This window comes from Carettochelys insculpta, chromosome 5 (assembly GCF_033958435.1).
Source record: "Carettochelys insculpta isolate YL-2023 chromosome 5, ASM3395843v1, whole genome shotgun sequence".
NCBI classification, from domain to species: Eukaryota; Metazoa; Chordata; order Testudines; family Carettochelyidae; genus Carettochelys; species Carettochelys insculpta.
In genome coordinates this window covers 98017544-98040612 of record NC_134141.1, presented here as the reverse complement: position 1 = coordinate 98040612, position 23069 = coordinate 98017544, and the positions used below count along the sequence as shown (strand labels likewise).

The 23069-nt window shown below is 40.5% G+C and overlaps 1 protein-coding gene across 1 annotated transcript in view; it reads left to right on the top strand.

Moving 5' to 3' along the window:
• The window catches only part of ITGA1 (integrin subunit alpha 1), a 115437-nt gene that overhangs the window by 56442 nt on the left and 35926 nt on the right, over positions 1-23069 (top strand). The window contains exons 7-12 of the mRNA XM_074995585.1: positions 5012-5160; positions 7840-7990; positions 10102-10267; positions 16775-16848; positions 19354-19498; positions 20098-20240. Coding sequence (XP_074851686.1) covers positions 5012-5160; positions 7840-7990; positions 10102-10267; positions 16775-16848; positions 19354-19498; positions 20098-20240 — 828 coding nt within the window. The remainder of the gene's footprint in view (positions 1-5011; positions 5161-7839; positions 7991-10101; positions 10268-16774; positions 16849-19353; positions 19499-20097; positions 20241-23069) is intronic.

Below are 23069 nucleotides of genomic sequence, written 5' to 3'. Positions count from 1 at the left end.
GCATCACTGCCTTTCTCACATGTTGTTTTTTTCCTCTCCTTTCTGAGCTGTTTCCTGTGGCACAAGTCTATGCCAAAGTGGGGGTGGGGGAACTTCCATTAAAACTTTATTACCATGATTTTAAGAGATTCTGAGGCACATTTTCTGTTGCATTAATTCACACTGTGGGAGCTACGGCTTTTTCCCCCCATAGGGCTGGATTCGTGAGCTAATAAAATACGCTGTGTGCTAGCTTAATGATCCCTTTTATTTCCAAAAGACAGAAAAGGCATTAAATGTATAAAATACTGTGGCATTAAGGAGCTTTTGAATGAAGGGAGGATTTAGAGGTGCCTTAAAGATCATTATGGTTGACTTAGAGGCAAAATGGACAAAACACAAAGCCATGAAATAAATCAGACTTTGTCATTACTGAGGAAAGTTCAGTTGGTTCTGTATATGTAAAAATGGATCATCGGTTATTGCTTTCCAAGCTTTTTAAGTTTTTAACCTCATCTCAGAGAAGATGATCAATTGTATATTTCTTTCTCTCCCTTCTCCATACCCCACTGATGAATGTCCTGGCATTTTATTGCTTTTAATTTTACTATTTTGTTTTTAAGAATACAATTGTTTACATGTATACTTACTGGAGCAGCTGACTTACATATTTCAAGCAATGGACTGCCTTTATTAATAGAAGGAACAGCAATGTACATTCCTCAAAAAACTTGTCTTAGAATAGAGCGGTCATACAGAACGTGGAACTTTTCCCTGAAGTTTCTTACAGCACTGTTTCACAGGAACTTGGGACAAGTACAGAACCATTCCTTCTTGGAACATAAAAATGTGTGGAATGTAAGCAAAGAGGACAAAGATATGGTCAATAAGCCATAAGCCAAAAAACATGGTCAATGAGCTGTGGTTAGCACAGCTGAGGACAGAAATACTGACCCCTAACTAATGGGATCCCAGTTTCCGTATGCAAACCAAGTAAATTAAGACTCAAATTACACATAGAATAATGATAAGCAGTCTGTGAGCTTGTGGAGTTTGCACAGGATCATGGGCCCAATGTGGTAAGGTTACATTAGTCAGATGAATGTCCTATCTAAAGGCCCCCAAAAGCCAAACCTATCATTAATGTCTAGTTTTAAAAGGTGGGACTGATTCTGTCACTGTGCTGAAGACTGGAACAATTTTCTTGAAAAGCAGTAAGCTATCCCTGCCAGAGATGACATAGCATTGATCCCTTAGACTAGATTGTACCAGATGGCAGGTTTTTTGAAACATTTTTCCAAGGCAGGATTCCTTATAACTCCACAAAGAGCCTGATTCTTGTTAAAGTGGGAAAACAAAAATGAATCCATTCCATAGTCTGTCACTCCTCTTATCTGCAAGAACAAGGAGTACTATGTACATGGGACTTTCCTGGGATAGGGTGGTATTTGTGGCAGCCAGCTTCTTTTCAGCTTCCCTGATTTTGTGAGCAGCCAGAATTAAATATGGCCCATAGTGCAAATTAGAGCAGCCTCAGTGCGGTGATCTTATTTATGTGGTCGGTAATGGTCTCCTGGAAGTAATTCCATCAGCCAGCGTTTTCTGGGATTCAGTTTTCTCTGCTTACATTCATTCATGACCCCAGCACGCTTTTGGCCTGTCCCCTGCAAATGACATGGAGCTGCCTAACCATCTTTATGCCAACCAAGAATTCCTTAAAATGCAAGGGAATCCACAGCTGATTTTTGAAACAAGTGTTCTGTCTGCTTTGTGCTGCTAGAGCAATGAAAATACATCCAAGCAGGGTAGAGGGGTTTGGCCTTGGCATTTATCACAGGTGTACAGGGAAAGTTTTGACAGCCCTTAGTTAAAATATACACAGTATCTCACTTGTATTATTTTATGTGGAAGAGCATATAAATAGTTCATGGTAGAATAGAGCTAATTTCCATGTATCGATATTTTGTTGGCTTCTACCACATTAAATGGAAGATAAGGGGGATGAAACTCTATCCTGGGTTTAATTGTTTTATATTAACAGCAAAGTTAGGTGCATGGGAGGCAAGGGATTCAGACTTTAATCTTTGACAAGGGATACAGATGTAGCCACACATCTCCCATTAGCAGCAAATGCTGTATGTGGTTCAGTCTTCTATGTAACCTAACCAAGAGATACACAATGTGGAGAATCCAGAGGCACACAGCTTCTGGACATTCCTCTTTATGGGAACAGAAGGGCACATTTTTAGAGGCAATTTTAAAATGGTGCCATTTGTACTAATGGAGTGAATGTATGCATATCCTTCCATTAGAAAAAGCAAGCAAATCTGAGACGCAGAAATTAAAGGTGATGTTAGGACTCCCTCCTGTTGTCAGATCCCTTTATAATCAAACACCTGGCAGCAGGACCGTGGAGTTATTCAGACTATTAAAGTATCAGTGTTTAGTTTATCGCAGTTTCAGAGTATTTATCCCATTTTAGCCCCAGCACCACATGTTGCAGGTTACCTTCTGGTATTCAGTCTGAATGCTAGTGAACAAAACATGTTCACAGGCTGAAGGCAATGTTATAAAATTGTCTCAGAAACACATCTATAAAGCAAGCCTGAAACACATGCTAAGCTCCCTATAAAATAATATGACTGTATAAACATTATAGAAGTCTTATTGATCTGCAATACCTACATGTTACAGAGCTTTTAATCACAAATGCGTGAAATATAAATATGCCATGCAATGGTGCATTACCCTAAATAATGCCAATAAATTGTAAAGCTTACCATAAAACTGAAATATGCTAATGGAATATTGTGTGGATTTCATCCCCAGTAAAAGTAGTCAAGAACTTGCTAAAACATTAAAAGATACTGAGATGAATGAGAGAAATTAAATAATATTTAGGAATATTGCTTATCTTTTTTTATTTTACATTACATTTTTGCTGTAGGTTTCCTCAGGCATTTGCTGTAATTCTCTGCTATAATTCTGTGTTGGTGTCTCATGCAAAGAGTTGTCCAGATGAGGTTTTCTGAGGTTTCCCTGACTTCCAGGAGCCACCATTTTGTTCAAGTTCTTCCCATGGGCACAAGTCAGGCATACAGAAACTATTCCTTTGTCTTACCTCATGCTAGAAGAATGCCCTGAACCTGGACAACTCTCTGTCCTGTCCCGTAAATCAGAGAGCACTTTGCTCTTAAGATCAAGCTAAAGATTGCCATGATCTTCATCTCGCTCAGGGGTCTGAAAACATCAGCTGCAAGATACTTCTACTCTTGGTTTAGTATAAATAATATATTGGATATAACTGAAATGCATTTGAAAAACATGTCTACAGCCAAGCATTAAGATATAATCACATTTGCTCCAACCCCTCCGACAGAGACAAACACCTACAGGATCTCTACCAAGCATTCTTGAAACTGCAATACCCACCTGAGGAAGTTAAAAAACAGATCAACAGAGCCAGACGTGTGCCACGAAGCCTCTTACTACAGGACAAGCCCAAGAGAGAAACCAACAGAACACCATTAGCCATCACCTACAGTCCTGAGCTAAAACCTCTGCAGCGCATCATCAGGGATTTACAACCCATCCTGGACAATGATCCCCCACTTTCACAGGCCTTGGGAGGCAGACCAGTCCTTGCCCACAGACAACCTGCCAACCTGAAGCAAATCCTAACCAGCAAATATACACTGCACCACAGTTTCTCTAACTCAGCGACCCATCCATGCAACAAACATCGTTGCCAGTTCTGCCCACGTCTCTGCACCAGCAACACCATTACAGGACCTAACCAGATCAGCCACACCATCATGGGTTCATTCAGGTGCACATCTACCAATATAATTTATGCCATCATGTGTCAGCAATGCCCCTCTGCTATATACATCGGAGAAACTGGACAGTCTCTACATAAAAGAATAAACGCACACAAATCAGATATCAGAAATGGCAATATACAAAACCCGTAGGAGAGCACTTCAATCTCCCAGGCCACACAGTAGCAGACTTAAAAGTAGCTATCGTACAGCAAAAAAGTTTCAGGACCAGACTCCAAAGAGAAATTTCTGAGCTACAATTCATCTGCAAATTCGACACCCTCAGCTCAGGCTTAAACAAAGACTGTGAGTGGCTGGCTAAGTACAAAAGCAGCTTTCCCTCCCTTGGTGTTCACACCTCCAGATCAACTGCTGGTAGTAAGCCTCACCCTTGCTGACTGAGCTAACCTTGTTATCCCCAGCCTTGCTCTGGCTTATTTATACCTGGCCCTGCAGATTTCCATGACCAGCATCTGACGAAGCGAGTCTGTGCTCACAGGAGCTCATGCTCAAAACTTATCTGTTAGTCTATAAGGTGCCACAGGACCCTTCGTTGCTGTTACAGATCCAGACTAACACGGCTACCCCTCCGATACTTGAAAAATGTAGGTATTATTGAGTGTGAAATATGTTCTTTTACTCCAAAGGTGTGTAAGCTCACCTGCAGAGCTGGATAATTCTTTTTACAAAAGTATTGAGGATAGAGAAATAGTTTATTTGTTAGTAGTTAAGACTCTGGCCTGACTCTGGATTAAGACCTGGATATTCTCACCCAGTTGGCTCTAAATCAGACTCAAATCTGGATCTCCCAGTTCACTCTGAGGCCAGGCCTGCACTAGAGAAGAAAAATCAATTTAAGTATGCAGCTGAAGCTACGTGAATTGATCAGTTTTCTGTGCCATCCTCACAGCAGGAGGAAACTCTCTCATCCATTTCTCTTACTTCTTGTGACTCCTGAATATTTTGAATTTTTTTCATTTTGAGTTCATGTGAAATGAATTCTTTGCCTGATTTTTTTTTTTTTTGGAGTTGGGTGAGGGGGGCGTTGTTTTTGTTTTGGGCTACCAATCAGTTACTCACACAGCCCTACCAAGGATTTGTGCATAATCCTTGCCTAGGCCTTCTACAGAGGCCTTTAGCCCATTGAGACACTGGTGATCACAAAAATATTCGTACTGTGAGCTTTTTTAAATAAATAATACTTGTTTCAGGTTGGAATTGTTCAATATGGGCAAGAGGTAGTCCATGAATTTAACCTCAATACTTACATGACAACAGATAAAGTATTGATTGCAGCCAAGGCAATCCGTCAAAGAGGTGGAACACAAACTATGACAGCTCTTGGAATAGATACAGCAAGGTAAGTGCACACAGTTTTATAAGTTATGATAGAGATGATTAAAATCAGATGTGTTTGTAGATTTGGTTTTTACAGATTCTGATTCTGAAAAATCAAAATCACGGCCCGCTTAGATCTGAAAATTGGAAAAAAACCCAAAATATTTTGTTTTGATGCTGACTATTTTAAAAAGTATTTGAGTTCTTAAAATAAAATTAAAAGCAATTTAGAAACAATAATTCATTTGAAACTGAAAAATTTAAACATGACATTTAAATAATATCAAAGGAAAACATTTTGATTTTTTCAGAATTTTGTTTTTTCTGCCGATACAGTAAAGTTGACATGAATTCACAAAATTTAGTGATGTTACCCAATCTGTATTAGTTATTGAAAAATACTTTTGTCCAAAAATATCATCTAGCTCTATCTGATGCATCCTTATGCCTTATGTAACATCTGAATAACACATGGTACTTTGTGAATATGAAAGATTATAGTTTTCATTTTCTCCTGCTGTGATTTAATATTTTTCCTTGTACACATGTTTTTATATCTTATCTTTGTCAAGTGTAGAGGGAATTTGGATGGAAAAAATAGAAGTTTCAGGTTGGTGCTAAAGGCAGGTCTACACTATAGGGGAAGTTTGAATTAAGATATGCAGTTTCAGCTACATTAATTATGTAGCTAAAGTTGATGTACCTTAATTCAGGTTCCATACCATCTCCACTAAGCCTGCATCCCCATCGACTTCTCATAGTCCTAACAGGAGGCAGAAGTATGGTGGTTGATGGGAATGCTGTGTACATTCTATATAGAACGTCCTCACTAGGCATGCCAAATCAAGCTCCGGGAGATTGACCACGGCAGGGTCGATCTTCTCTGTGGTGTAGATATGCCCTTAGTATTTTTTGTCTATGTCTTTATCTTCCTGTCTACCTACAGATGGAGCACAGATCTACTTATCTAACTAATCTTGCTATGTTGCTCCTAGAAGGACACCGTCTGTTCTATTATTGGATTTAATAACATCACAATCTACCAAAAAGCCCACTGAATTTACAATTTGTTACACTATTTTGTTCTCTTCTATAGTTTATTCAGACCTCATCTCCTCCTCATACCTTCACAGCCTGTTTCAGTCAGGATCAAAGCTTTCAGCTGGGAATGGGTGGAGTGGGGAGGAAAAACAACCTCACCGAAGGGAAGATTAACAAGCACAGTAACAGCCATGGGTACTTCTAAAGTTGAGCAGTAGAGGGCTTTAGTACTGATGTTTATGCTTCTGTTGCTTTGCTCGCTACCATGGCACTCTCCAGTAAAACAAATCCTGTAGTGGAAATCTGTAAGTCATTATCTTAGAGAGAACCTTAGAATAGGATCTGATGAAGTGGGTCTGTCCCACGAAAGTTCATCACTGAACAAATCATTTTGTTAGTCTTTAAAGTGCTACATTTCTGCTGCTTTGTTTTGTTGGAGTACAGACTAACACAGCTACCTCTCTGTTACTATTCAGCCCTAGAATATGTGATTATATGTGATTCTAACGACTGCTAAGCATCAGAAGCTTTTTTTTTTTTTGAATATTGTTACTTTAGGATACCTCCCTTACCACAATAGATAAATTCTGGTGTCTGCGAGGTAGACTATAGATACCAAATCAGAGTCTCACACAACAGATGTGGACAGCTGTCTGATCAGCACTGTGAATTCATCAATCTAGGGTGCGAGGTGACTGAAAGAGGCAGAGTTCATATAAAAGACAGAAAATATAGGAGTGAGATTTTTCAGATTTTTCGACATTGATCTTGCTCTGCTCCCGTTGAAGTCAAAGTATGCTGCTACATATGTCAAAGAAGAATAGCTGATGGAACGTGTGTTATTTACAGGCACAAATACTGTACAGTGGCTGGGAAGGTCTCCCAACATGCACGGGACAGATTATTAGAAACAGATTTACAATAACAATAATAGCATAATGTAGTTGGCTGGAGGTGGAGTATGCAGTGTCTCAGAAGAATAGAGCAATGCTGCCATAATAAAGTACATTGTATACCTGGGCTACAGTGGAATATGAATTAGGCCAGTGCTGAGAACTTTCAAAAATTTCGTTCACTATGTTCTTCTCTCTTCTCTTCTCCTTTTGTCTTACATTTGTTTCTCTGTCATGGCAGAATTGCTGTGTTCTTATAAAGCGATTCATTGCCCCTCTCCAGCCAGCCATGTTGTGCTATTAGTGTAACTATTAATCTCATTCTTATTACCTGACCCAGGTATTGGCAAGTAATTACTCTCACTTGTTGGATAAACCTTCCCACCTATCTAAAGAATCAGTGACTGCAAACAAGAGTCAGTGAATCCACCAGATATCCTCTTTCCTTACAAACTGCTGAAATCTGTGGTTTAGAACAGAAAGTTATGAACTCTATTTTCCAGCAGCCAGTGTATGAGTTTGGTTGATAATTGTGCTGTTCTTATGGTTTTGTTTAACCATGAAATATTAATTAGTGAATAATTAATTGGTTTGTGAAGATTGCTAGCCAGAGTCTGTTATAATAAAAATTGTCATTTATATCAACATTGGATTGGATATATAATTTGTGCGTATGGGTTGACAGCAAGTAGTTTAGTCTCTGATCCATTTTTTTAATGCTGTGAAATAAGAGTGGTACTTTGCTTTTCTGTGCATGGTCCCTAAAGGAAGGAGGCATTCACCGAGGCTCGTGGCGCACGAAGAGGAGTAAAGAAAGTAATGGTTATTGTGACTGATGGAGAATCGCATGATGGCTACAAATTAGCAGAAGTGATTGAGAACTGTGAACGTGAAAACATTCAAAGATTTTCTATTGCTGTAAGTGAAATATTACAGGGAAATTTAAATCTTAAATATTTGTTTTATCTTTTACATTTTAATGCCTGTTAAAAAGTTTGTTTCATGACTACATTTACCCGAGAGAGGGTGAAATTAGGGATACTTGAAGAATGTGAAAGATAGCTTTCCAATTTCAGAACACATCAGAAAAAGCCAATCAGTCCATACTCCTAGTGGAGGGCATTTTGTTGTGTGTAGGGGGATTGTTTATGTGGAGAGGAGGAAACATGTAAAATCTCTCTGTTAAGAACAAAAATGAATTGAGAAGATTAGTCTGAATCATCCCAACAATGTCTTAATACACACTATCATTTATTTAATCATTGTATTGCTCATTAATAGGCGTAGTTAGCATACTGAAGCTGTCTACTTCAAGAAAGGGGACAGACAAACCTTATGAGCCATGGGAGAATGGATATGAAATTTGAGATTTTATTCCCTATTTTGAAAATAATTTATGAAGGGGAATATTATTATTTTTGTGTGAGAACTATATACTGTATCTATACAGTAGAATTAGTCTAATTATATTTAGTTGATTTTTTTAAAAAGTACTTGATTTATTTTTAATCCTTCCAGATCACATTTCTCTTTATTGTTCCACAGTTGTATTGTTTCCAGATTTTATAGGCAGAACAGACAACTGCCAGATCAAAGGATCCATTCATGAGCAATGCCATTAGGAAGTGTTACTGCAGGGCCAAGCAGCTTGCTGTTAATTGTTTAATTATTAAACATCAGTGTAACTAAGATGCACATATCACAGATTTTAAGAAGTAAACAATATTTAGTTTCATGTTGCCAGTGATATCACATGTGGCTGGAATAAATTACCTAGGCAGGCTGTGGAATCTTCATCTGTGGAGATATTTAAGAGCAGGTTAGATAAACATCTGTCTAGGTAGTGCTTGGTCCTGCCATGAGTGCAGGGGACTAGGCTCAATAACCTTTTGAGGACCCCTCCAGTTCTTGTATTCTATGGTTCTTTGATGGTAGGGTTTGATGGTAGTTTCCTTCATTAATCAAGAGTTTCTCAAATTTAAAATCCCATGTGGAGCTAAAATATCATAGGCACTGATGGGCTCTAGTAAAATTCAGGCCTCTGTGTGGATCTGTACTTCCCCAAAACCCAGAGGCATTTATGATCTGGAGGTGTTTGTGGCCCATCACTAGTAGTAAATAATACTTTAATCCATGGGGTAAATTTTATCTGAGCATCAAAGGGTACTTTACAAAGCTCAGTAAATTAACTTTCACAACATCCCCTTGAATTAAAGAAGTCACACATTTTGAAGTTGAGTAAACTAATGCATGGAGAGGTTATATAATTTACAAAGACGTCTCAAAGTTGGCAACAGAGCTATGAACAAACCCTAGATGTCCTAATTTCCAGTACCATTCTCTAGAATCTTTTCATTAGCACTGCATAGGAGTGTCCGTCATTGTGGCTTATTTTTATAGTACCATAAATGTTCATGACACTTAAATAGAACAGAGGGCGTACAATCTATAGCCCTGATACCTCAACATGATATGAGCTGGTGGACCCTTGCACATGTACAGGACCTCAATAAAACTTGCATCACGTGTAGGGTTGTGACCTAAATTATGATGTAACTTGATGAGTGATTTAGAAATGTTGCAGGATATAGGGAAGAATGAGAATAACAGTGCTTGTAACATGGTTGTTGTGGTGATTAAGGCTGATATTTGCAGAGAAGCTTAGCCTTGGTATGGCTGTGTACTCCTTCAGAGTATCAGTGGGAACACAGTCAGGGCAATGTCGATCTTTTCTGAAAACCTGACTCTGAAGTCACATTTCTGTGTAGGTTTCTGGATATACGTATTTGCCTTCGTTAAATTTGGTGTTAGTGAGAATCCTATTTTTGTTTTTTAAAGTTGTATCAACTTTAAATTTAATATTCATGATCTCATATTACCAAAAGTGCTTTTCTGACACTGTAGGGTTAGTGTTAAGGGGATTGAATTATGCTAAGGCATTAGTTCCTGGTATGCACTGACAATCTGCCTAAAATGTGTCTTTAACATATAATGTGTAATAAGTATTCTTGACATTTTTATTGCCTTAGATTCTTGGTTACTACAGTAGAGGAAATTTAAGTGCAGAAAAATTTGTGGAGGAAATAAAATCAATTGCAAGTGAACCTACTGAGAAGCATTTCTTCAATGTCTCAGATGAATTAGCTCTTCTCACTATTGTTGAAGCACTTGGAGAGAGAATATTTGCGTTGGAAGGTATGAAATTTCTTTAAATTTTAATGTATCTTTGCATTATTATAATTAAATAATGGATCCCTTGCTCTTAGGGATGTATTGTACTAGGTAAAGTACAATGCATAATGGCTATATCTACACTAGAGAGTTTTGTTGACAAAACCTGTGAAGCATCCACATTCCCAAGTCGTTCTGTCAGCAGTAAATCAACAGAATGTGGCCCTTCTGTCAATAGTGTTCTGCTGCTCCTCCATGAGGCAAAATGACTCTGTCAACAGAGAGGGCTTCCAGGACACTGGGAAGCCCTGTCTGCTGTTCTTCTGGTTGGCCATTCTGTCAAGAAAATGGCCAGGCAGTCCAGCCATGCTCTGTAACATAGCAGATCGCTCTATTGATCCGCTTGACAGTCTGGCTGCGATCTGTTTACAGAAGTTTTGTTAGAAGACATCTTCTGACAGAAACTTCTGTTGACAGATCTCTCTTGTGTAGACATAGCCTATATGTTCATGTTATAGCATACTGATCATACAGTGGTCTTATAACACACATCAGTAAGGGTAGTGACAGAGAGTTAGCCGTGTTAGAGTTAGCCGTGTATCCTAGCAAAACAAAAAAGCAGTCAGGTAGCACTTTAAAGACTAATAAAATAATTTATTAGGTGATGAGCTTTCGTGGGACAGATCCACTTCTTCAGATCCAAGAAGATCTTCAAAATTTTGAGGAGTAAAGGGACTTCGAAGTTGCCCAGGCACTTTGAACAACCAGTGGGTTAGTTGCAGCTAGACTTGAGCTGGCACTTTGAAGTTAAACACTTTGGAGTTGCTGTGGGGAAGAATTAGCTTAATGAAGTGCTGCATATGCAGCACAGCACTTCATTAATAATCTCCCCACACCTTACTTGCCATGCTCCCTTTGAAATAGGGAGCTAGCATGGACAAGCCCTAACAGAACCAAATCTCTTCCTCCTACATATATTTCTTTGAAAATTTAGCTGGAGTTTGAAATGTTAAAGATAATATAAGACAGACTGGATCTTTAAATTTCCCCAAGTCTCATTTTAGATTTCACTGGTTTTGCTGGGATTTTGGAAAGTATTGGTAAAGGAGTGCATGTTGATTTAAAGGGTGAAATATTTCACCCTAGCTATCTATCCTACATTTTTATGGAGCCCCTACCACTGTTGAATCTGATTACCTTCCAGATGTTGGTTAGTTATTCAAGATTATATTGTATTACTTTGCCCACAGAATAGTTTGCCAAGGAGCTAGAACTGTGCCCAACTATTCTTTTCTTTTGGAAATGTTCATGGAGTCCAGCTTTTTAATAAAGAAGATCCCCTGTGTAATAATAGTTGCCATATCTACCATCCAACTCAGCCCACATCCTCTATCCCAGTCAGCCAATACTGTGTTTCAAGTGTGCGGCTAGTAACAGAACTCCAAGTTATTTATTTGTTTTAAATTATAACCACTTTTCAAAAGGATTACACTGTCATGCAGGGAAGACATCCGTATGGTTTTTGTTTTGTACTTCACATTTCAGCATTTCAACCTTCCACATTATTAGAATGGGATTGTTTATCATTAGACCAAAATAAATAATATAAATACAAGAAATAATTTATAAAAATATTTAAATTAGAATTCCACTGGTTAGAAAAATATGGACAAAATTTTTGTTAGAGCATTTAGCTGGCTAAAGTGCCAATATTTCAACTGGTTTCTTTAAAAATATTAGACAGCTTTTTTCAATTAAGTGCTATATTTTCTTATTTTCCTCTCTTGGCTTTTGAGGACTTCTAATTTTCTCACTTTTAAATGTTTTGTGTGTTTGAGAAAGGTGAAATTCTAGCCTCCAAAAGACAAATATTTAGTTAAAGAGAACATAGGCTAAATTGTTACATACCTCAAAGAAAATTAGCAATTTTCTAATTTCATGTACATGTCATCAAGATTTTGAATTTTTTCACATTCTTGCAAAAGGGCATTTTAAAATAAGGTCCTGTTTGAAACAGGAGAAATAAACTTTCTCTTTTATACAAAAATGATGTTCAGGCAAAATTAGGCTTACTAATTTAAACATAGAGAAGTCAGGAATAGAAAAATTGAATAAATCCTCAGATGGGCTAGGCTTTTATTTTATACAGGTAGAGTGACAGAGAGAAAGATGACTGTGAAAGTCCTTTCCAAGTCCTGTGAATCTGGGAGGTGTGGGGCTGAAACCCAAGGCCTGCTCTGAGTTACATCACCTGCCAAAGTCCTATAAGGACTTCATCAGACCCTCTAAAAGTTAGACAGAGCATCAGTTTTGCTGCATTTTGCACCATAACCCACCCACAACCCATTCCCTTTGGTGGGGAGGGAATGTGTTGAATAGAGCTGGCTATTCTCTATACCCTTTGTACAAAGGGGGATCCTTCGCTGCCCCTTTAGGGAAGCTGGCCTTATGGCTGGGTTAGGGTGACCATCTCTCACCCACTCAAATGTGGGAAAAGGGGAATGATGCCGTCCCAGCCAAAACGGGACGGATGGTCACCTATCTTGGAGTCGGGAGGTGGCTGCCCTGTGGGGGCTGTCACCCTCCCAGTGAAACTCCCAGATTCCACCAGCTGGGGGAACACCCTGCTGCTGCTCCAGCTCCTGGCTCCCCCAACCAAGGGAAGCTGGGGAGCAGCTGCGCTGCTGTGTGGGTCCAGCTCCGGCTCCCCTAGCCGAGGGAAGCTGGTGGGGGCAGTCACAGTGCGGGTCCAGCTTCCAGCTTCACCAGCTGGGGGAAGTTGGAAGAAGCCAGGGGAAGCTGGGGAGCAGCCCCGCTGCTGCGTGGGTGTGGCTCCAGGCTCCCACAGGCAGGGGAAGCTGGGGGTGGGGTAGCCATGGCCAGGTCCAGCTCACCCAGCTGTGGAAAGCGGAGGTGGGGGGGAGCCGTGCTGCTGCAGGAGACCTGGGGGAAGCGGGTGGCAGCCACAGGAAAATACAGGGCAATTAGCCCCTTTGACAAAATAAATTGGGACACCATCCTGGCATCCCAAATATGGGACTGTCCCACTGAAACCAGGACCGATGGTCACCTTAGCTAGGGATATGGTCCAAGGCTTTTACAATAGCATTGGCCAAGCCATTTGTGGGATTGAGGGGAGATATTTTTAATCACAAAACCAGAATTTGAAAATACTAGGATCAAAATCCTGCTGTCTTGTCCTTGGTGTGGAGTTCCCCAGGAGCAGTGCAGTCTGACTGCTCAGAGGCATCAGAAAGTGAGCCCAGCCCTTGGGGGAACCCCTGTGTACCAATGTGCAATGCAGTCTGGGTAGGGGTGGGACAGGGTGGGTAGTGGATTTTGTAGTCATTGCCTCACACAGAGCTAAAGACACAGCTGGAGTTACTCCACTCTCAGGATTGCAGTGTCAACTATGGACACAATAGCTAAGTGATTCATTTTGTCTATGCCCTTTGGGCAGTTTCCTTGCGTCAGACTCAGCATTTTGGTTTTGGTGCAGCCTACAAAGTGTTGTTTAAATGTGCTCCACATGGCTGAGTTATCTTCTGCAGCACAGTATGAAACTTAGTGTTTGAAGCGACTGACTTTAATGTGTTTAAATTTTAAGTCTAACCAACATTCCAGTAACATAACTCTTACATTTTATTTCCATGGGGGTCTTGTTTGTTTCAAAAAAACAAAAAACAAAAAAAACAAAGAAAATTCAAAAAACAAAGCCAAGAAATGCTGCATAGTTCTGTGCTAGAACATGCATTTTTATAATAATCTTTTTCATATGACCCTAAATCCCGTGGCACAGACTATGGTTTTAACAGCAGTTTTCCATTTTACCCAAACTTTAGGTTGGCAGAAGTGTTTTGGCACAAACCATCTTTTGCAGAATGGCTGGCAATTTAAAAGAATGATTTGGAAAACTAGAGTGGGCACCATTATCTAATCTATATTCCCAACTATAACTGTGATATAATCATCCACCTAGATCAGGTGGAGCCCACTTTGCCCCAGAGAGACCAACATGGGGCGTTTAGGGCTGCCCAGGGTAAATATTAAATATCAGTTAGTAGGTGTCTTTAGCATTTTCTGTTTTAAAACTTTTTTAGTTTTCTTCAGACTTACTGAAGTTACTGGGTTTTGTGTAATCACAAGGCTGCACCTGCAGTTCTAATTCATCAACTGAGTGCCTGTGATCAAGTCTACCTTTGATGGTTGAGAACAGCAATTAACAGCTTATTGTTGTCAAAATAATTCCTCCTTTTGCACAAAAGATGGAGACCTGTATTTTGGGTATCACAGGCTGAACTTCCTCGGATGCCTTTGGTTTCTGTTATGTATATGGCAATGGCTTCTTACAAAGTGAAAACAAAAAGCAGTCAAGTCGCACTTTAAAGACTAGCAAAATAGTTTATTAGGTGAGCTTCGTGGGTCTGTCCCACGAGAACTCACCTAATAAGCTATGTTGCTAGTCTTTAAAGTGCTACTTGACTGCTTTTTGTTTTAATAGTGTATAGACTAGCACGGCGTCCTCTCTGTTACTATTCTTACAAAGTGGTTTGTTTCACATTCTTTGAGGTGTCTCTGGAGTTAAGGTTCTCAGACTCAGGCAAACAGATGGTTCTTGCGAAGCAAGCCTCCAAGTGAATGTAGCAGTCAGCCAGGAGCCATTCTAATCCTGCTGGTAGGGAAAGGGGGACCACGCAGACAATTTACTGCACTGAAGATATTTGCTGTGCTTCTCAGAGTGAGGAAGCCTACTGTGCTAGACACCTAACACTACAAGTAAGCGGGGCTATACTTCCAGCAGTCCCCACTAAATTAAGTTAAGGCCAGTTGGCTGCCTCCTCAGTCTTTTGAAAAGATGTGGTACTGTGCCAGACAACCAGATTAGATCCCCAACAAAAAAGCCACCCAAAAGAAGTAGTGGGATGTTGTTCTAGCTCATTGGTAAAGAGTAAGGCTTCCAGCCCTTGACTGAAGCCCGTCAAATCTTGCCCGAAGCACACTGAGCCTTTTAGGTAGGTTAGTGTTCACAACCCATTGCGTTTGATCTGATTTAGGGTTTTGATGAGGAAGTTCGACAAGGCTCTAAGATTAAGGCTGGGTCTGCATGTGCCCCTTCCTTTTGAAAGAGGTATGTTAATGACCAGGTTCAAAAGATGCCAATGAGGTGCTGCAATGACTATGCAGCACTTCATTAGCATAATGGTGGCCACGGCAATTCAAAAGCGCGGCTTTTCGAATCGCGCGCTGCCTGTGGAGACGGGACCTTCCAAAAGGAGCCTCGCCAGTTTTCGAAAGCCCTTCTTCCTATCAGGTGATCAGAAGAAGGGCTTTCAAAAATGAGGAGGGATCCTTTCAAAAGGTCCCATCTCCATGGGCAGTGCGTGATTCAAAAAGCTGCACTTTCGAATTGCCGCAGCCGCCACTATGCTAATGAGGTGCTGCATATTCATTGCAGCACCTCATTAGCATCTTTTGAACCCACTCATTAACATGCCCCTTTCGAAAGGAAGGGCCACGTGTAGACATAGGCTAACTGTTCCTTTGTGTACAAACCCTGTCCCTGGCTGAAAGGTGTTAACTGTCAATCTGAAGGATAAGTAACAATACCCTATTACATCTTTGTGGGCTGTTAAGCTTGAAAAGAACGTTGGAAAGGGTGAAGCCCAACAGATGGAGACTGGTGGGGAAAGATGTACAGATAGACTGTCCTGTGGTAGGCCAGGATCCTGCCTGGACACAGGAACCCTGATGAGCTGCAGCCTGCCTGAACAGCTAGCAAGTGGAAGAGCGCCCCTGCCCCTAGACAGTGGTGATGTCTGAGACACAGGAACCTTCAGAGAGATGTGATGAAAGATAGTAGAAACTGAAGAACGGGTAGCTTACTTAGCCTGGCTGGGCTGAAGGAACAGGTGATTTTCATATTTTTGTTGGATTTGGGTAACAGGCTCTGAAACCCTGGATTTGCAAAGTGATCTGGCATGAGGGCCGGCAACTCCATTCACCACAGTAAGCCAAAGAAGAAACTGAGGCAGTGTTGGTGTTACTATGTGGCCACAGGGGACACACTGGCATGGCAGCTTTCTTACATTATCATTAAAAGTGCCTAAAATGTTTGAATATTTGAGACCAAAAAGAAAAAAAATAGGTTGTACAAGTAAGGGTTTTACTGTTTACCTTCATCAAGTGAAAAATGGCTGGAGCACTTTTGATCAGACTTTCCAAACATATTTGCCACTGGGTTAAGCTCAGTCCAAACATTAAGAGATAGATAGATAGATAGATGTTTAATATGATAAGTTAGAATGGATATAGTGCAGTAGGCTACAAATGCCTCCTCATTCTTAAAGTAACACTAATTACCCAGGCCATAAAGTCTGTAATGCTCATTAAATATAATGATACACATTAAACTGTTCACTGAATGCACGAGTTAATTGCATCATCTCATCCCATCAGATCAGAGTTTTCATTATATGATTTTTATGCTGAAATGTGTAATATGTTTAAAACTCAAAATTTCCTGTTTGGTAGCTACAACAGACCAGCTGGCAGCCTCGTTTGAAATGGAAATGTCCCAAGCAGGCTTCAGTGCTCATTATTCCCAGGTAAATTGCCTGTTTTAGATGTAAAAATCATTGTTAGAAGGCAAGCAGTTGTCTTCTAGTTAATGCATGGATTTGGAATTCAGATTCCTGAATTCTGCACGCAATTTTGTTACTGATTTGTTGCATTGTGTTTTGGAGCTCTCAATAACTATCGTCTATAAAGAGGCAAAGAAAAACAACATAAAGGGTGCGTCTGCACTTGCATTCCTCTTTCAAAAGAGGTATACAAATGAGGTAAATCGAAAGTGCAAATGAGGTATAAATTTGCATATTGGACAGCTCATTTGCATGTTTTAATTTCGAAAGAGCTTTTTTTAAAAGAAGAAAGCTAGTGTAGATGCTGCTCTTTCAAAAGTAAACCCATCTTCAAAAGAATCACAGAATGATAGGGCTGGAAGGGACCTCAAGAGGTGTTCTAGTCCAGCCCCCTGCTTCAAGCAGGATCAACCCCTACTAAGTCATCCCAGCCAGGACCTTGTCCATCCAGGACTTAAAAACCTCAAGGGATGGAGAATCCACCACCTCTCTAGGCAACGCATTCCAGTGCTTCACCACCCACCTGGTGAAGAAGTTTTTCCTAATATCTAACCTACACCTTTCCCTCTTCAACTTCTGACCATTACTCCTTGTTCTGCCATCTGACACCACTGAGAACAGTTTCTCACCCTACTTTTTAGAGCTCCCCTTCAGGAAGTTGAAGGCTGCTATTAAATCACCTCTAAGTCTTCTCTTCTGTAAACTAAACAAGCCCAAATCCCTCAGCCTATCCTCATAGGCCTTGTGCTCTAGACCCTTAATCATTTTTGTTGCCCTTTGCTGAACTTGCTCCAGCAAATCCACATCCTTTTTATACTGGGGGGCCCAAAACTGGACACAATATTCCAGATGTGGCCTCACCAGTGCCGAATAAAGAGGCATAACTACTTCCCAAGATCTGCTCGAAATGCTCCTCCTAATGCACCCCAGTATGCTGTTAGCTTTCGTGGCTACAAGGGCACACTGTTTACTCATATCCAGCCTTTCATCCACCATAACCCCTCGGTCCCTTTCCATCGTACTGCTGCTGAGCCAGTCAGTCCCCAGCCTGTAACAACGTTTGGGATTCTTCCGCCCCAGGTGCAGGACTCTACACTTCTCCTTATTGAACCGCATCAGATTTCTTTTGGCCCAGTCCTCCATTTAATGGGAAGGAAGGATGCTTTCGAAGATGGGGTTTACTTTTGAAAGAGCAGCGTCTATACTGCCTTTCTTCTTTCAAAAGAAGCTCTTTTAAAATTAGAATATGCAAATAAGGTACCAAATATGCAAATGTACCCCTCATTTACATTTTCAATTTACTTCATTTCCATACCTCTTTCGAAAGAGGAATGCAAGTGTAGATGCACCCAAAAAGAAATGAAATGATCTGGGCAGTCCATTAGGTATGAACTGGCCCAGGCCACATGAAAAGCCTCCACACTCAGGTTTGAATACACAAAGAAGAAGCAGTCCTCTGGCACCTAGAAACTAACAAATTTGATAGGTTATAAGCTTTCATGGGCAAAAGCCACTGGCATTGATGACAACCTAAACAACATACTTTGTTTTATTAGGACAAATTCTTTGTTTCAGAAATACAATCACCCGATTTCTTCCTGAGAAATATAAAATATAACATGGTAATTATGATTCACAGAGAGCATTAGCCCTTAAACACCAACATTTTCTAGACTGACAGCCAAAGAAAGGCTTAAGATTGATTTGGTGCTGCATATGGTTGCACTAGCCAAAGGATCAAACTGCCATGATCAGAATCTCATTGCAGGATTGCATTTGGGATTGAGGGTATTTTGGCAGACTTGATATGAGCTACCTTTATTCTTTCTGGAGAGAGAGATTGTTGCCCACAAGCACAAAAAGATCAGTAGGCCCACCGCTAAGGTTTTAAAATCCATCTGGAGAGCAATAGAAGCACTGTTCTAAGAGGCTACCAGAAAGGCATTAAATCAGTGCATTTCCCAGTTGTCCTTGCACTGGCTACTTTTTGTTGTTTTGCTTCTTCCCACTGACTCTGCATCCACCAGTGGAATAAGGTATTCCTCTTCACATTTATTCCTTTGGCCAAAGTTGTTACTAAAAATGGAATGAAAAGTGACTTCACTTTATGTTGTGTGGAACATACAGGCTGTGTCTACACTACAAAAGTAACTTTGAAGTTGCTTACTTCGAAGTAGAATGTCTATACACACGAAGTAGGGCACTACTCCGTTCCTGGAATGGAGTAAGGACTTCAAAGTTGGGCTCCCTACTTCAAAGTTAACTTCAAAGTAAGGGGAAAAAAAATGTGTGTAGACTCTCTGCTGGCTACTTTGATGTAGTGCCTAACTTCGAAGTTAGTTCCTAGTGTAGACACACCCACTAATGTGTTTAATGCAAGGCTAAATACTGCAAGTATATGTGAAACAAAAATCAGACAATATCAAATAAATATGGTTCCTATAACACACAATTTTTTTTCTGTATAAGGACTGGATTATGCTTGGAGCAGTTGGCGCTTATGACTGGAATGGGACAATAGTCATGCAAAAGGAGAGCATGGTTTTCATGCCAAAAAATGATACATTTCGTGACAAGACTTCAGAAAAAAATGAACCTCTTGCAGCTTATTTAGGTAAGAAAAATGATCCTGCTCAGGTCTTTGACCTATGAATTGCATGTGTTCTCTCTAAAACTCTTCCAAAAAGATATTCCCTACAAAATACAGTCCTGGCTTCCAGGTGCTGAGGAAGCTTTGGACTCCGGGGGCATATGTATACTATATTTTATCATGTTAGAATCTGTGTATGTCCAATCAAGTTAGATGACACAGTATGACCCTAACTCAGAAGTCAGTGTGGACCAGGAGACAGCCATTCACCCTTTGGATCAGTCTCAACTGAGTTGAAAGGAAGTCTCCCAGCCTGAGTAGACTGATTATTGCTAGTCTGGCTCAAACTAGCGTGCTAAAAATAGCATGTGGGGGCATTGTAACACCAGTGGAGGCTCAGACTAGCTCTTTGAGCTCAGACCAGGAAAGTGGAGCCAAGGTAGCAGGAGTCTCTCTACCTGGTCCAGAAGGTTCACTCTGAGTCGCCATGTGGTTGCATCCTTATATACATGTGCTAATAGAGCCTCATGGAAACAAGTGTGAGACCTTAAGTTTTAGAATCATGAAAATTATTGCTGTCCAGTCTGTCAGTGTTACATAGGGCATTGTTTTACTTTTCCTAGGATATACAGTAAATTCAGCATCAACACCTGGAGATGTGCTGTACGTTGCTGGGCATCCTCGCTATAATCACACAGGCCAAGTTGTCATTTACAAAATGGTAGGAGATGATGTAGAAATACTACAGCGGTTAAATGGAGAACAAGTAAGCATGTATTTTGAAGTTAAAATGTTGGTGGAATTTAGTGTAAATAATCTGTTTGCAATGTGATTTGAATGAAAACTATGGAACAGAAAAGCATCGTAGGGAAAATCATAAACTGAAAGATTATAATGCAATGGCAGGATTCTCCTGTCTGATGAGAAATTCCAGATATTGCTCCTGGATGAGTCACCATGTACTGAGAATCTCAGCCACTCTACAGCTAGTAGAGGACACATAGCCACTTGCTCTAGCTACTGCTACTCCTCTCTCTGAGGAGGAGTAGGTGTGTCAGGGCAGAGCAGGGGGTATGATAGAAGAAAGTTACACTACACTTGGTCTCCCTACTAATACAAGTGCTGTGGCACCTTGTTCTAGAGGGCAAAGTTACACTTGGCCTCTGTTGCTTAAACTTCCACCAGGACTGAGTAGCCTGAACCAGGAGTCATGGCTGACTTCCCACTGCTGTCGTTGCGTATACCAGAGCGCAGCTCACGTGTGGTTGAGAATTATTAAGCTTGTATATTTAAGGCAACAGAGATCTTCTTAACACTCACCCAAATTTCATGCTGTATCATCACTATGACCTTTTATTCTATTTGAATTTGAAAAGCTTATACATTCCCACAAACTACAAGTTCATAGTGTCTCCTTGGTACGCAATTTCAGACATGTCCTGCAATCTTCTTTTAGATGTGCACATGCCCATACAAACAAAGACACAAACACACCCTACATGAAAAGAACACTTAAGTTGCAAAATTGTATACTCAACGTATGGGAGATGTCTAAATTAAATTTACCTGTGCAGCTTTAGTTCAGGCCCTGTGTGGATACGCATTGTGATATAGTCTTTAATTACATGACTGCACACATTTTCTCAAAGATGCACTGCCTCATCCAGTGGACGGAATGAGTGTTGCTCATTTTATAAACATCCCTTCAATATTTTGTTTTCTGTTTGTTCAGTGAGTGGCCCTCTATATTATTCATTGTACACTACTGAAAGCCTACTTCAAGACATAATTATGTTTTTTCCTGGATTTTCTATGTTGCTCCTTACAGTAGCATCTGAGTGCTTCACAAGAATTAATTTATCTTCCCACCATGAGAAGTGGGAGTATTATTATCCCCATTTTTCATATGGGAAATGGAGGGACAGCGAGATTAGGGATAAAGGTGTCCGCTAATTTTGGATCCTCAATTTGAGACAACTAAGACCTGATTTTGCTGAGCACAGTACTTAGCATTTCAGACACAGCACACAGCTCTCATTCACTTCAGTGGCATTTGTGAGGACTTAGCACTTTTGCAAATGAGAACCCAGCATCTCAGGTCAGGCAAGCAGAAATTAAGGAGTACATTATCATCATCCAGCTTTGAAAAGTTTGGTTTAACCAACTTGGCCTGCATTATACTTGAACTCTGTGGCTGGATGGGGATAGAATCTAATTCTACCACACTTCATTCACTTAAAAAGAAAAAAAGGCAGTTACGTAGCAATTTAAAGGCTAACAAAATAATTATTAGGTGATGAGCTTTTGTGGGACAGACCCACTTCTTCAGATCTTCTTGGATCTGAAGAAGTGGGTCTGTCCCGTGAAAGATCGTCACCTACTACATTATTTTGTTAGTCTTTGACGTGCGACAAGGGTGCTTCTTCATTGTTTTGTGAAGATACAGACTAACACAGTTGTCTCTCTCTGACTAGACCTCATTCAGTTGCCTTACACAGGAGACATGGCCTTTCTCTTCCTGTAGTCCCTGTCCTCATTCACTAGATATCTTCTACCTTCTGCAATAAATATGAGGGGGATCCCTACACAGCCTGATCCTTCCTGAAACCAGGTCCACCCTGTGCACTCAATGAAGCAGGAATCCTCTGGAGAAAATAGTATGTGATTGTGTAATAGCAGACTATGTTGTAATACAAATGCACCAGGGGCCAAATTAAAGTTCAGATGCAGCCTTATTTCTGACATTTCCTAAGTTTTGAGTGCTTTACACTGCAATCTTATTAATAACATTTAATTCCTATATTTTGTAGTTTCTGAGCTTTTAGAAAAAAAATTGAAACAGCAGAAATTCCATCATAGGACATCACATTTACATCTACATGGTTCATCAGCTGAACTGGAACATTGAGGTCAACTTCACAGACTGTAGCCTCTTGAAATAATGAAGAAAAGGATAGCAATAGTAGGTTGTTGTCCTCTACGTGGACCGTCCCCACAGGGGAATGAGAACTCACACTTCCAAGGGAAGTCGCAGATAACTGTTGATAGCAGAGGAATGCTGAGACTTGGGATTTTGCATTCTATTCCCAACTTTCAAGTGTAGTGTACTCTGTTAGTCATAGAGCCTTCTGCCTGTTTTCTTATTCAAGCTTGACCCTTTTGTCTTCTTTTCTACCTACTTGTCCTGCCCCAGTCCCTTCTCTTCCCCATTTCTAGTTCCTCATCCCCTCCTATTCTCTTTCACTTCCCAGTCTTCACACTTCAGGTGTCTCATAATATTCCCAGCATCTTTCTCAAGCCAGTACCACACTCCTCTTCTCCTCCCATCTCCACTTTTGATCTTGGTAACCTGTGCCAGCTGGGTCCCAGTCCCAATGCCCACTCTCAACCCCTCCACACATACACATACAGCGTTTTCTGCACTGGCTCATTGTTTTCTTATCCAAGCAATGTCAGCCTCTCTACCTCCCCACTACCATCTCCCATTCTCCTTACCCAATGAATTCTAGTCTTTCCCTTCAGCTCCCAGTCATAGTTTTTTCTTTTCTTCCCCATGAGCCCCCCTGTCCTAATCTGGTCCTTTCCTTCCCCTTTC